Genomic DNA, 15,401 nt, shown 5'->3' with positions numbered 1-15,401 from the left:
CATGGGCTTCTAGTAAGAAGGCAATCCCATATTACTAGCTTCAATTAGTTTCAGTAGTCCTGGATGATGGGCCCCAACTACTATGGAGATGTTATTTGTGAGAAAAGGCAGAAATTTTAGTACAACAGGGAAAATTAAAAGGATTTGAGATTTAACAAGATTAGATTCTTGGCAAGGGCACTTATATTGACCCATAGGCTCAAAGTCTGTACAATTAACAAATCCTGTCCCCATGCCACAAAGCAGCCTTAAATTCTTGGGACAGGATTCAAGAACTATGAAAATAATAAATTGAATCATATACCATGGTTAAACAGGGCCAAAGAGAATGACTTTTTACAAAGATTAACTAAGGCTGTACAAATATGAGTAACAGACACAGATGCTAGATAAGTATTTAATCAATCTCCGGCTTTTGAAAATGCCAACTTAGGATGAAAAAAAAATACTGTGGCCTTTAAATCTTATATCAGCACCAATGGATGAATGGATCCTGTACACAATGAATATTGAGAATTTTGACTATAATACTGAGTCTTGGGTAGGGGAAGCAATTTCCAAATGTATGAGGAGACAGCAAAATGCCAAATGTTTAAATTGTGGTAGAATAAGACATCTGAGAAGGGATTATAGATGAGAAATTCCTAGAAATAATGTCTCCTCCGGGAATGGCAAAAATAAAATAATCTGGATTATGTAGAAGGTGTGGCAAAGGCTGACATAGGACCAATGAATGTAGGTCAACAAAAGACATACAAGGCAACCTGAAACCATTAGGAAACTCCTTGGGAGCCTCTCACAGGCCTTCTGAAAACACACACACACACACACACACACACACACACACACACACACACTGTTCTTGGTGATGAAATAAACACAGAGGGTGATTAAAAAATTCTAGTAGGAAATAGGAAACATATATTCTGGAAGACTTCTATGAATGATCAAAGACCAAAGCTAAGAGTACTAATAAATGGCATTGTAATTGTGGTTTTGACAGACATGGGTGTGGACATGAGTATCATTACTCCAGAATCTTGGCATTCAAATTGGCCTCTTCAAGGGAAGATGTTCAACTGAAACCCTATCTCAAGTGAAACAAAGAACAAGAAGTGCTGAATGCATAGTGCTAGAAGGACAGAGAGGAAGGCTGAGGCATTATGTGGCTAACATTGCAGTGAATTTATGATGTCTTGACCTGCTAGAGCAATGGAATACTCAGATCAACATTCCTGCAGTCCCAGAATCTCATATTTCTGGCAATGATATTAATAGGTACTACACATGAAGGTCACCAGCCATTCAAGCTGTACAAGAACACAGGACAACTATCGTACCTTTAGATGCACCAATAGCCCTACTTTTAAACTGGTAAACTGAGAAAACAATATGGGTTTAACAGAAAACAAATTGCAGGGTTTAGAACACGTGGTACAGGAGCAACTAGGTGCTCAGCATATTAAAGAATCAACCAACCCTTGGAATTCTCCTGTATTTGTTGTTAAAAAGAATTCTCATAAATGGAGAATGGTGAGAGATCTAAGAGATGTTAACAACATAATTCATCCTATGGCCCCTCTACAATCTGCAGTTCACCTGTATTCTCTGTTACCAAAGGGATGGCCTCTTATAGTTATTGATTTAAAAGATTATTTCTTCATTATACCTTACAAGAAAAGAACAGAGAAAAATTTGCCTTCATGTGCATACTTACAATAATTTTCAGCCTACTAGGCGATACCAATGGACTTTCCTTCCACAGGAAATGCTCAATAGGCCCACCCTATGCCAGTACTTTGTAAATTAGACATTGGAAACAATATATTAAAATTTCCCTAATCTATAATTTTCCATTACATGGATGGCATTTTGCTCTGATTCAAAAGTATTTACTTTAGAACGTTTAAAGTAAAGAAAGCTTTGCCAAAATGGGGATCACAAATTTCTCCTGAAAAACTACAGAGATGAAATTCTGTTAATTACCTGGGTTATAAAATAGGTTTACATAAAATTAGAATAGAAAGGGCACAAATTAGAAGAGACTGATTGCCAAAACTTAGTGACTTCAAAGATTGTTAGGAGACATTTTCAGTCTATGACTAGATGTTGGGAAAACACCTGATCTCATAGTTCAGTTAAACAAAACCTTATATGGTGACAAAGACTTAAATACTCCCAGGAAATTAACAGCTAAAGTGGAAAAGGAATTGATTGTTGTTGAAGAAAAATTGCAGGAGGGAAATGTGGATAGGGTGAATCCAAATATTAATTGCATTCTAGTCATATTGTCTTCCAGAATTTCCTCTAAAATTTTTTTTTTTTTTGGTTTTTCGAGACAGGGTTTCTCTGTGGCTTTGGAGCCTGTCCTGGAACTAGCTCTTGTAGACCAGGCTGGTCTCGAACTCACAGAGATCCGCCTGCCTCTGCCTCCCGAGTTCTGGGATTAAAGGCGTGCGCCACCGCCGCCAGGCTTCCTCTAAAAAATTTTTATGAAATGGAAAGATATATTAGAATGGATCTTTTTATCACATAAATAAAGTTAAAAAGTTATGTAGAAAGGGTCTCTGAATTAATTATAAAAGGAAAATTGAGACTTTGTCAACGAGCAGGTATAAAACCAGCAGAGATTATAGTTCCTTTTACTACTGATAAATTTTAAAAATTATGGGAAGACAATGAGCCTTGGCAAAGAGCTTGTGCTAATTTTTAGGAGATATTAATAGCAAATATCCCAAAAGTGATAAAATTAACCTTATGAATAGAACAACTTGGATTCTTCCCCACATTTTATGGTACACACCAATAACTGGAGCCCATACATTCTATACTGATGCAAATAAATCAGAAAATGCAGTTTACAAATCAGAAGATTAAGTAAGGTGGAACAAATCCCTCATAATTATGTTCAAAAGGCAGAATTATATGCTATTCTCATGGTACTAGTCAATTTTAAACAACCTCTTAATATCACATATGTAAAAAGAGTTGTCTTGCATATTGAAATAGCAGAATTTATACCAACTGATACAGAATTGACTTTATTATTCATACAGGTTTAAGATATAATCAGGAATAGGTTTTGTCCATATTCATAACACACATCTGATCCCATATGGGTCTGCCAGTTCCTCTAGCACAAAATAATGCAGAAATTGATTGATTGGAATCAATATCATGTCAATAGCATTTATTTAATGAAAGAGTCTTTATTACATGGTAACAAGCTAAGGAGATTATAAAGAGATGCTCTACTTGGTCTTTCTATAACTAAACACTGCTACATGCAGGGAGTAAGTAACCCAAAGGGTACTTAAAGAAATGAAATGTGGCAGATGGTTATGTTTCATTTTGCAAATTTTGGAAAATTAAAATATCTTCACCACACCATTGACACTTATTGTTTTCAATGAGCAACTGCTTTGAGCTCAGAAAAGCCTGATTCAGTAATCCCACATTTATTAGAAATAATGGCCATCATGAGTATTCCTGCATGAATAAAGACAGATAATGGTCCAGCGTATGTCTGAAAAAAAAGTGAAACAATTTTTGCATATTATAATATAAGGCATATTACAGGTATACCAACAATCCTACAGGTCGTGCAGTTAGAGAAAGATCAAATCAAACTATAAAGGATATGTTAAACAAACAGAAATGAATGAACAATACCCCCTAAATAGATTAGATAACACTTTATTCACCTTGAATTTTCTTAATGATAATAAAAAAGGAGCATTAGAAGAAGACAGACATTGGATAATAGTCTTCTAAATTAAATGAGCTGGTGTATTTCAAAGATGTGTTTACCTCAAAATGGAAACCAGGAGATGTGCTATGTTGGGGAAAGGGTTTTGTTCTTGTTTCCACAGGAGAATAAAAGTTACAGATACCATCAAAATTAATAAAGATTGGGTTTGAAAAAGAGAAACCTTTTGAGAAAGAGAAATGATGGCTCATCCACAGAGATGACAACCATACAGGTGATAAGGAAACCTCATAAGAGTTGGGGCAGGTTTCTGTTCTTGTCTTTGCTGGAAAATATTCATCTTCTAAAAACCAAGAGACCCTGGACATCTGGATTCCTAAAGAGGACAAGATAACTATCCAGATAAAATCACAAAGCAAAGAGAATTATGACTTATGAGTATGGGACATCTGAGGGTAAGAATCTCTGAACATAAGATAGAATAATAGTCTGATTTACTTAATCAAAGTTCACTTTGGAGTTGGACAATGGCTCTGTCCTTCTCTAAATCCAAGCATGTTGTTGAAATAATAATTTAGAGTTTCTGTCTCATGTCAGAAGCTATGGTATGGGATTGAAAGAAGAAAAATTTAGAAAAAAATTAATTTTCTTCATACTAATTTTTATCACTTTTGTACCTTTCATTGAATATATTTCTGTATAAATAATGTTTGTTTTCCACAATGAATAATGAATTTTCCTGTAGTAATCTCTGTTATTTGCATATTTTGGAAGTGCCTTTATTGTACTTCCTGCTAACTCAAGTCAAAATATTTCCTTTCTTGGGTCTTTGATGGGGTTGAAGACTAGATAATCATAGTTACTTTTCTCTCATGACTTGACCAAGTTATTTATAATACAAGACATATACTCTTTAGGATTGGATAATTATTGAAACATTTATCACGTTTCTTGCTTAATATTTTTTATGCTGGCTGTAATTCTTATTTTTATACTTGATATTTGTTTTTATTATATACAATTTTGTATTAGACTTAGAACTCTCTTGTTTAAACAAAAGGGAGAGGTCCTGTGGGAAAATCTTTCACCCCAGTAGCCTTTAAATTACCTGCCCACTTGAGCATGGCCTCTTATACTATAAATGTTATTTTAAAGCATGCACACTCCCTCTCTTCTGGCTGCTGGATTCCCCATTCAAGCAGAGGACTGTGATCTGTGAGTATACCCCTAAAAATAACCCTTTATTATATTCATTTTTGAGCTAGTGTGGGATTTCTTTTAAGCTTCCCTCTTCAATCATGCTCTTGATTCCCTTGCTCATATAATCCCTCCTCCATCTTTTAAACTAGATTCTGGAGCTCAGCTCAGTGTTTGGCTATGGATCTCTGCATTGGCTTCCATCAATTACTAGAAGAAGGTTCTATGATGACAATTAGGGTAGTCACCAATCTGAATACAGCAGAAGGCCAGTTCAGAACTCTCTGAAATATTGCTAGGATTCTTACCTGGGGTCATCCTTGTTGGTTCCTGGAAGGTTCCCTGGCACCAGGTTTCTCCCCAATCCTATAATGGGCCCCTCAATTAAAACATATCTTTCATTATTCGACCCCCTACCTACCTCTAACTCAATACTCCTGATCTCTCATGTTCCTATGCCCTACTGACTATCCTACTGCCCCAAGTTTTTCCAGGATATCTTTTATATTTATCATATATCTCCTCTTCCCTGGGAGATCCATGTACCCCTCTTATAATCTTCCTTGCTACCTAGCTTCTCTGGGGCTGAAGATTGTAACCTGGTCATCTTTTGCTTTACACCTAATATCCACTTATGAGTGAGTACATACTGTATTTGTTTTTCTGGATCTGGTATATCTCATTCTGGATGATTTTTTAAATATAATTCCAACATTTTCCTGTAAATTTCATGGTGTTGTTGTTTCCCCCCCACTGAGTACTATGCCATTATGTAGATGTACCATATTTTCTTTATCCATTCTTCATTTGAAGACTCTCTAGGTCATTCACAGGTTCTGTCTATTATGAATAATGCTGCTATGAACATAGTTGAGCAACTATCCTTATGGTACGATTGAGTATCCCTTGCATATATGCCTAAAATTGGTATAGCTGAGTCTTGGAATAAATTGTTTCTAAATTTTCAGAGAAACTGACATATGGATTTCCAAAGTGGATGTACAAGTTTGCACTCCCAACAGCAGTGGAGGAGTATTCCCATCGTTCCACATCCTCTCCTATATAGCCTGTCATTGGTGATTTTGATCTTAGTCATACTAATAGGTATAAGATGGTATCTCAGGGTTGTTTTGACTTATATTTTCCTAATAGCTAACAATTCTTTCAGTGTATCTCAGTCAGTCAAGATTCTTCTGTTGAGAATTTTCTGTTTAAATTTACACCCTATTTTAATAGGATTATTAGGTATTTTGATACCTAGTTTTGTGAGTTCTTTATATAAGTTGGATATCAGCCCTCTGCCAGATCTGGGGTTAGTGGAGAAATTTTACCATCACATAAGCTGCTGTTTTGTCTTACTGACAGTATCCTTTGCCTTGTAGAGGCTTCTAAGTTTCAGGAGGTCCCATTTATTAATTGTGGATCTCAGTGTCTGTGATACTGGTATTATATCCAGGAAGTAATCTCCTGTGCCAATGCATTCAAGGCTAATTTCCACTTTATCTTCTATCTGGTTCAGTATAACTGGGCTTATGTTGAGATCTTTGATCTACTTGGACTTGACTTTTGTGAAGGGAAATAAATATGGATCTATTTGCATTATTCCACAGTTATGTCAGTACCATTTCTTGAAGATGCTTTCATTCTTCCATTGTATATTTTTGACATCTTTGTAAAAAAATTGACATTCGTAGGTGTTTGGATTTATGTCAGGATCTTTGGTTTGATTCCATTGATCTATGTGGTGTCTGTTTCTATGCTAATAACAAACTTATTTTTATTACTATAGCTGTATAGATTTATAGTATATATAGTATAGTACAGCTTAAATTCAAGGATGGTGATACATTCAGAAGTGCCTTTATATTACATGATTGTTTTAGCTTTCCTAGGTTATTTGTTTTTTTTTTTATAAGAAGTTGAATATTGGGTGGTGGAAGAATTCTCTTGTACACTGTACAGATTTGTCACTCATATTGCCTTAATAAAACTCTGATTGTCCAGTAGCCAGGCAGTAAGATTATGTGGGTCTATCAGATTTGGAGAATTCTGAGAAGAGATAAGTAAGATATGCATTCACCAGTAAGATGCAGAGGAGGAAAAAAAATGCCCAATGGTGGTACCAAGCCATGTGGGTAAACATAGACAAGAATTATGATGAGGGCTGGAGAGATGGCTCAGTGGTTAAGAGCACTGATTGCTCTTCCAAAGGTCCTGAGTTCAATTCCCAGCAACCACGTGGTGGCTCACAACCACCTGTAATAATATCTGGTGCCCTCTTCTGGCTTGCAGACATACATGCAGACAGAATACTGAGAATACTGTATATATAATTAATAAATAAATCTTTAAAAAAGAATTATGATGAATTTAAGTCCTAAGAGCTAGTTAATAATAAGCCTGAGCCATAGGTCAAATGGTTTATAATTAATATAAACCTGTGTGCTTCTTTGAGACTGAACAGTTATGAGACCAGGTGGGACAACAACTTCGGTAAACAAAATGTGCCCAAACATTTGGCAAGAATTTCACATAAGATTTGGGAAAACTTTTTTTTTCTCATTTTTTTATTCAAGATTTCCATCTCCTCCCCCTTCCCTCCCCTCCCTTCCATCCATACCCCCACTCCACCCCTCTCCAAAGGCAAAGAGCCATCAGGGTTCCCTTCACTATGTTTAGTCCAAGGTCCTCCCAGCTCCCCCTAAGTCCAGGAAGGTGAGCAACCAAACTGACAAGGCTCACAGAGAGCCCGTCCATGCTGTAGAGTTCATGTCCTTTGCCATTGTCCTTGGTTTCTCAGTCCTCCTCCACCGTCAGCCACATTCAGAGAGTCCGGTTTGGTCCCCTGTTCCATCAGTCCCATTCCGACTGGACTTGGTGGTCTCCCGTTAGATCTGTCCCACCGTCTCAATGGGTAAAAGCACTCCTCTCGGTCCTGGCTTCCTTGCTCATGATCTCCCTCCTTTTGCTCCTCATAAGGACCTTGAGAGCTCAGTCCGGTGCTCCTATGTGGGGCTCTGCCACTTTCTCCATCCAATGCAAGGTGAAGGTTCTATGGTGATATGCAAGATATTCATGAGTATGACAATAGGATCTGGACATTTCTGGCACCCTCTCCTCAGCTGCCCAAGGAACTAGCTGGGGGCGTCTTCCTGGACACCAGGGAACCCCTCTAGAGTCAAGTCTCTGCCAACCCTAGAATGGCTCCCTTAACTAAGATATATAATTCCTTGTTCCCATATCCACCCTTCCTATATCCCAACCATCCTATTCCCCCAAGCTCTTCCCATCCTCCACTTCACACTTTTCTCTCCCCATCAAAAACACCAATGATAGCCTTTGCTGGAGAGGTTGTGGGGTAAGGGGTACACTCATCCATTGCTGGTGGGAATGCAAACTTGTGCAACCGCTTTGGAAAGCAGTGTGGAGGTTTCTCAGGAAATTTGGGATCAACCTACCCCAGGACCCAGCAATCCCACTCTTGGGAATTTACCCAAGAGATGCCCAATCATATTACAAAAGCATTTGTTCAACTATGTTTTTAGCAGCATTATTTGTAATAGCCTGAACCTGGAAACAACCTAGATGCCCTTCAGTGGAAGAATGGATGAAGAAAGTGTGGAATATATACATATTAGAGTACTACTCTGTGGTAAAAAACAATGACATCTTGAATTTTGCATGCAAATGGATGGAAATAGAAAACACCATCCTGAGCGAGGTAACCCAGGCCCAAAAAGATGAACATGGGATGTACTCACTCATAATTGGTTTCTAGCCATAAATAAAGGACATCGAGCCTATAATTCGTGATCCTAGAGAAGCTATATAAGAAGGTGAACCCAAAGAAAAACATATAGTTATCCTCCTGGATATTGGAAGTAGACAAGATTGCCGGACAAGATTTGAGAAAACTTTTAAAAACAAAAAACAAACATACAATAGATAGATAGATAGATAGATAGATAGATAGATAGATAGATAGATAGAAAGATAGAAAGAAAGATAGATAGATAGATAGATAGATAGATAGATAGATAGATAGATAGATAGATAGATAGATAAAAAACGATTCTAGACAGATAAGAACGGAGTCAAGTGCAGATTCTTGGTAACTAACAGAGTCAAGTGCAACTTCTTGGTAACTTTTTTTTTCTCTTGTTGGTAGTGAACATGGGCATGGGTCCTTTAAGAGAAGCTTCCTAACTTAGCATTAGTGGCAAAAATCTCACAGCTCTTTTAAACAAACACTTAAATAGTATTTGTGAGCAGCCAGTATCAGGCTTCTTGGTGATGGCACAGACTGAGAAACTCCATTAGTTGTGGCAATAAACCTGTCACTATGAATCAAGACTCCAAATACCAAGGAATGGGGTAGTGCTAGCTGCCAAAATCAAAACTTTTATCCTAGCCATATCAATTATCAGAGTAAAGATCCATGTGGTCAGAAAAGGATAGAGATATATAGTAAAGAAAGATTCCAATGGAAAAAAAAATGCAAACTTGGGAAGAGGTTACAGTATAAAAATATACAGTCTTGGGAGAGAAAAGAAAAAAGAAAAAGTCCTTAGAAAAAGAAATAGAGTGTCCAGGTGTAGTAGCACACACCTTTAATTACAGCACTTGGGAGGCAGAGACAGGAGGATCTCTGTGAGTTCAAGGCCAACCTAGTCTACAGAGTGAGTTCTAGGACAGACAAAGATACACAGAGAAACCCTGTCTCAATAAACAAACAAAATAACAAAAATCAAAACAGTAATAGAGTTTAAAATAAAAGGCCATGTAAAGTAAACGTGTAAAATAAACAGGGAATCTGAATACTGTATGTTATTGTGTTGTTTTTGAATTGTTTGACTGCTGAGTAATGAGCAACAGCTGCTAAAAGACATTTGATTATGAATGCAGCTGGGTTAGTCCAACATATATATTTTGAAAGTGCCTTGACTTCCAATTTTAAGTTAAAAAATATGTTACTTTGTTTCTACAGGAAGTGAGAGACTGTGGATTCATTCTAGGTTAAAAAAATAAGATTTGATCAAAGAAAACCCCCTGAAAAAAATCTCTGAAAAGGGCAGATGGCCCAGATGACCCAACATTTTAGATCACATCTGTTGCAGTTTTCTCTGAGTTCTACATCCAGAACAACTTCAAGACTGCTGGCTGAGAAGATCCAGCCTCACAGAATACTCCAGTCAGGACTTGATCACAACCCTACATTATTTTGTGTTTCCATAAGATTATCAGTGCCCCCAACCAGCAGAAAGTAGCCTAAATACTATGCCCACATTCCCCCCAAAAATGGATTATTGATGTTTGTCTTTGTTTGGAGTGTTAAATACAAGTTGTTATGGATAATGGTCAGGATAAAAGCTAAACAAAGGAGATTAGATTTAGAGCTCTTATTCTGAAAAGAAAAAAAAAACGGGAAACTGCTGTGGAACAGTACTTTTATACACTGTAAGACTTTCACTCATATTTGTTTAATAAAATGCTGATTGGCCAATAGCCAGCCAGGTAGTAAGTATAAACAGGGCAACCAGATTAGAACCATTCTGGGAAGAAGTACGGTAGCAAAGGAGTTAACAGTGAGATGCAGAGGAAGGAAGATGAGAATGCCATACTAAGAAAAGGGATCAAGCCACTTGGCTAAACATAGATGAGAATTATGGATAAATTTAAGTCATAAGAGATAATAAGTAATAAGCCTGATCAATAGGCCAACAGTTTATAATTAATATAAGCCTCTGTTTGTTTCTTTGGGACTGAACTGCTATGGAACTAGGTGGGACAGAAACTTCTGTGAACAGCTGTGTGCAGTATTGTTTTTTCATGGTCTGTGAAGAACTGGATTGGGATTTTGACTGCGATTACACTGAAACTGTAGATGGCTTTTGTGAAAATGGTCATTTTTACTATTTTAATCCCCCCAATCCATGACCATGGGAAATCTTTTTATTTTCTGATCTCTTCCCCAATTTCTTTTTTCAAAGATTTAAAATTCTTGTCATATATTCTATATATTTGAGGTGTATTTCATTTGTTTGGTTACAGTTATCTCAAGATATTTTATTTTATTTGTGACTATTATAAATAAAGAATTTTGTTTCTTTGATTTCTTTTTCTGTCCAGTTATTATTTGTGTATAGGAGGACTACTGATTTTTTTCTTTAGTTAATCTTGTATCTAGACACATCACTGAAGGTGTTTATCAGTAGTAGGCGTTCCCTGATGGAATTTTGAGGGTCACATATATAAACTATCCTATCATCTGCAAAAAGTGAATGTTTGATTTCTTCCTTTCTAATTTGTATCCACTTCATCTCTCCATTTACCTTGATGTTGACTGTCAGCTTGGTGTATACTACTTTTATTATGTTTCGATATGTTCCTTTCATCTCTGTTTTCTCCAAGAACCTTTAATATGAATGGGTGTTGGATTCGGTCAAAGGCCTTTTCAGCATCTAATGAGATGATCGTGTATTTTTTTCTTTCAGTTTGTTTATATGGTACATTATATTGACAGATTCTTCACATATTGGACCATCCCTGCATCTCTGGGATGAAGCTTACTTGAACATGGTGGATGATTTTTTTGATGTGTTCTTGTATTTGGGTTGCCAGTATTTTATTAATTTTGGGTCAATGTTCTTGAGGAAGATTGGTCTGCATTTCTCTTTCATTTTTGCATCTTTGTTTGGTTTGGGTTTCCGTGTAACTGTGGTCTCATAAAGAGAGTTTGGCAATGTTCTTTCTGGTCTATTATTGAGAACAATTTGAGGATGATTGATATTATGTCCTCTTTGAAATAAATATAGAATACTGCACTGAAACTATTTGGCCCTGGTCTTTTTTGTTTGTGTGTTTTATGTTATGAGATTTTATTACTCTTTCTATTTCCTTAGGGATTATAGCTCTATTTAAATTGGTTATCTGTTCTTGATTTAATTTTGGTATGTGGTACCTATCATGAAAGTTGTCTGTTTCTTTTAGATACTCTGATTTCGTGGTACATAAGTTTTTGAAGTATGGCCTAATGATTTTCTCTTTTTCTTCAGTGTCTATTGTTATGTTTCCCATTTCATTTCTGGTTTTGTTAATATGGATATTTTCTCTCTGCTTTTTGGTTAGTTTGAATGAAGGTTCATGACCATGAAACTTAAAGCTGATTTGGTAACAAAATCTCAACAAAATGTGAGTATATAACCACTAATATTTCTCACATTGTGTGAGTTAGATTTTATTGTCAATTTTCCACAAGCTGAAGTTACCCGGGAAGAGGAAACTTTTACTAAGTAATTGCCCAGATAAGGTTGAGCTGCAGCAAAATCTGTATGAGATTGTCTGGGTTTATATTTAATATATAAATACCTAACTTACTGCAAGAAAGCATTCTATTCCGGCTAATGGGACTGAATCTTGCAAGTAATCTAGCTGAGCATAAGTCAGTGTGTAAGCCAATAAGCAGCATTTCTTAGTTGTCCCCTCATTCCGGGGACTCTGCTCTTGTCTCCCTCAATGATGGGTTATGCCCTGGAATTGTAAGTTGAAATAAATAATTTTCTTACCTAAGTTGCTTTTGGCCATGGTGTTTGTCATGGCAGGAGGAAAATAACTAAGGCATATGTATGATAAAATATTTTACAGAAGACTTGAGGGTGCATGTTGGATGCTATTTAGCTTAACTTTTTATAACAAATATACCTTTACATTTACAAATACTGTTGAAAATTTTCTCTCTTTTCTCATTCGATTTACACAAATAGCACCCAGGCTTCTAAGGCAGTAGATACATTAAAGTTTTCCTTGTGTTCATATCTTCCAATGCCAGCTTGTCCTGTAAAAGTGTAACATGGACTTCCAGAAACATTTGTTCAAGTTGTGTTCATTCCGAAATGGTTTAAGTACTTTGGATAAAGGTGTGCGCCCTAACTCTCCATAACTGTGATGAAATACCATGATCAAAAAGAAAGTTGGGATCAAAGAGTTTACAGTTCTACATTATATTCCATAATGGGAGTCAGGACAGGAATCCAAACACCGCAGGAACCTAAGGCTAAAGCTAAAGCAAGGACAATGGAGAAAAGCTGCTTACTGGTTTACTCTTCACAGCTTGCTCAGCTTACTTGCTTTTTTGCTGTTGTTTTTGTCTGTTTGTCTGTTTTTTGTTCTTTTTTTTTTTGCATGGCTATTTTCAGTTTATTGCATGATGAAGTTACACTAGTCCAAGTTAAAAGTGGACCCCAAATGGTTACATAATACAAGCTGTGAGGTTTTCAAACTTGTAACAAAGGACAGGAGGGAAATTCTACTCATTGCAAGGAAATCCTCACTTAAGCTTCAGAGGCACAAGCACTTAAAACCCATGAACCTTCAGGTGATCGTCCTTAGCCAGTCCACTCTCTATTAGGAACTGGCATATGTTTTTGCGCTGGTCACCCTGTAGCTGAATTACTTCTCCATATTCTGGATGGTCAATTACAGTACCATTGCAGGCAAATTTCTTCTTAAAAGCCTTCACTAGGTTTTTATCGTAATCATCAGCGATCCCTTGGACAGTGGTAAGGGTCTTCCTGCCGTTTCTCTGTTGAATTCTTATATGGATATAATCCTCAGTGCCAGCAGGAAGCAGGTCATCACCTTTACTTGCATCAGCAAAGGGGTCGAAAGAGTGGAGGTTCTGAATAGCGGACATACGATACGATTCCTTTTCCTCCGTGGAAACGGCCTGCGGAAGGTGGCTGCGGGAGGGGTGGGGGGGGGAAGCTAGGGGGCTCGAAGGGGAGGCAGCTGAGTCCTAGGCAGCAGCTCAGTGACTGGGGCCTCAGCTTACTTTCTTATACTGGATACTACCCAGGACCACCAGTTTAGGAATATCGCCCCACCCGCAATGGACTGGGCTCTCCCTATGCCAATCACTGTTTAAGAAAAGGCCTTACAGGATTGCCTGCAACCTGATCTTATGGAAACACTTTCTTAACTGAGGTTCCTTCTTTTAGAATGACTCTAGCTTTTATCAAGTTGACATGAAATTATTCAGTACAAAAGCTTTTTTTTTTTTTTTTTTTTTTTTTTTTGGTTTTTCGAGACAGGGTTTCCCTGTAGTTTCTAGAGCCTGTCCTGGAACTAGCTCTTGTAGTACAAAAGCTTTTAATGCGAAAGCAATTTCTACCACCAAGGCCACACCACATAAACCTTCCCAAATAACACTGCCGACTATGGGCTAATTCTTCAAATGTACAAAACCATGAAAAATATTTCTCACTAAATCCACCATGCCCACTTTCTTCTTAATTCTTTCTCCCTTTAAAGAACCAAGAAACACTATCTAGAAAGTATGTAGAAGTTTGTGGTAATATTAATTTAGCAGTTACAAACACTACTAAAAATGTTGTTTGCTGTTTTAATATTAAACATTTATGAACTGTTATCACAAAAGTAGAAAAAATACAAATAAAAGTTGTTTATTATGTTGATTAAGTGGTTAGATAGAGAAGGCAGGTAGGGAATGGAATAAGGAAAGGACGGTTAACCATAAGCACTAAGTTATAGCTACAAAAGAAAATAACTTCTAGTGTTTACTGTAAAATATGGTAAATATGGTTATCACATTTATAATATTTCCAAACATATGGAAACATTACATTGTAAGCCACATAGCAATACATCCAGTAATTACACATTATTAAAAAATATCCAGCTGGGTCAGTGAGGTGACCCAGTGAGTAAAAGCAGTTTCTGCATAGCCTGATCTTCCAAGATCAATTCAGCTTTCTGGTTCCAAATAGTAGAAGAAGAGCTATGACCAAACAAACTGTCTTCTGACTTCCACACATGTTCTCTTGCATTCCCACCCAAATAAATACAAAGGATGTAAGAAAAAGGTATTCCATAGGCAATCTTGGCATGGAACTGTCAACTATACTTAGGAGGGAAAAATCTCCTATTTTCCTCCTTGGTAAATTGTACCCCAAGTGCCATCTCTAGTCTTATTTATGACTCTATTTGAAATTATTCAAAGCAACATATATTATATTGGTTGTGGAATATTATTTTAAGATGTGTTACATTTGTTTCTGCTGTTTTAATGATGCAAGAGGTGTTGCATTCTATTATGTTGCATTTGTTTATCTCTGTGAAGCTGTGCTACTTTGCCTGTCTAGAACACCTGATTGGTCTAATAAAAAACTGAAAGGTCAATAGAAAGGCAGGGAAAGCATAGGTAGGTCTGACAGGCAGAGAAAATCTATTGTTGGAGAAATCTGGGAGGAGCAGGAGAACAAGGACAGGAGGATACTAGGGGCCAGCTGCACAGTCACACAGCCAGTCACAGAATAAGAAGATATACAAAAGTAAGAAAAGGTTAAAGCCCAGAGGTTAAAGATAGATAATTAGCATTAGGTAATTAGCATTAAGGAAAGCTAGCTAAAAAAGAAAAAAATCAAGCTAAACCTGGTGTTTATATGAAAGAATAAGTTTCCATGTATATGATTATTTG

General features: G+C 36.8%; 1 protein-coding gene across 1 annotated transcript; it reads right to left on the bottom strand.

Moving 5' to 3' along the window:
* Positions 1–13,259: 13,259 nt before the first annotated feature.
* On the bottom strand, positions 13,260–13,598 carry LOC119810448 (eukaryotic translation initiation factor 1-like). The gene has a single exon (XM_038323913.1). The coding sequence runs from the start codon at positions 13,596–13,598 to the stop codon at positions 13,260–13,262; it is 339 nt and encodes a 112-aa protein (XP_038179841.1).
* Between the last annotated feature and the right edge of the window lie 1,803 nt (positions 13,599–15,401).

Source organism: Arvicola amphibius, chromosome 3 (genome assembly GCF_903992535.2).
Source record: "Arvicola amphibius chromosome 3, mArvAmp1.2, whole genome shotgun sequence".
NCBI lineage: Eukaryota > Metazoa > Chordata > Mammalia > Rodentia > Cricetidae > Arvicola > Arvicola amphibius.
The sequence above is the reverse complement of the archived record's forward strand: the minus strand, read 5'-3'. Positions and strand labels throughout refer to the sequence as shown.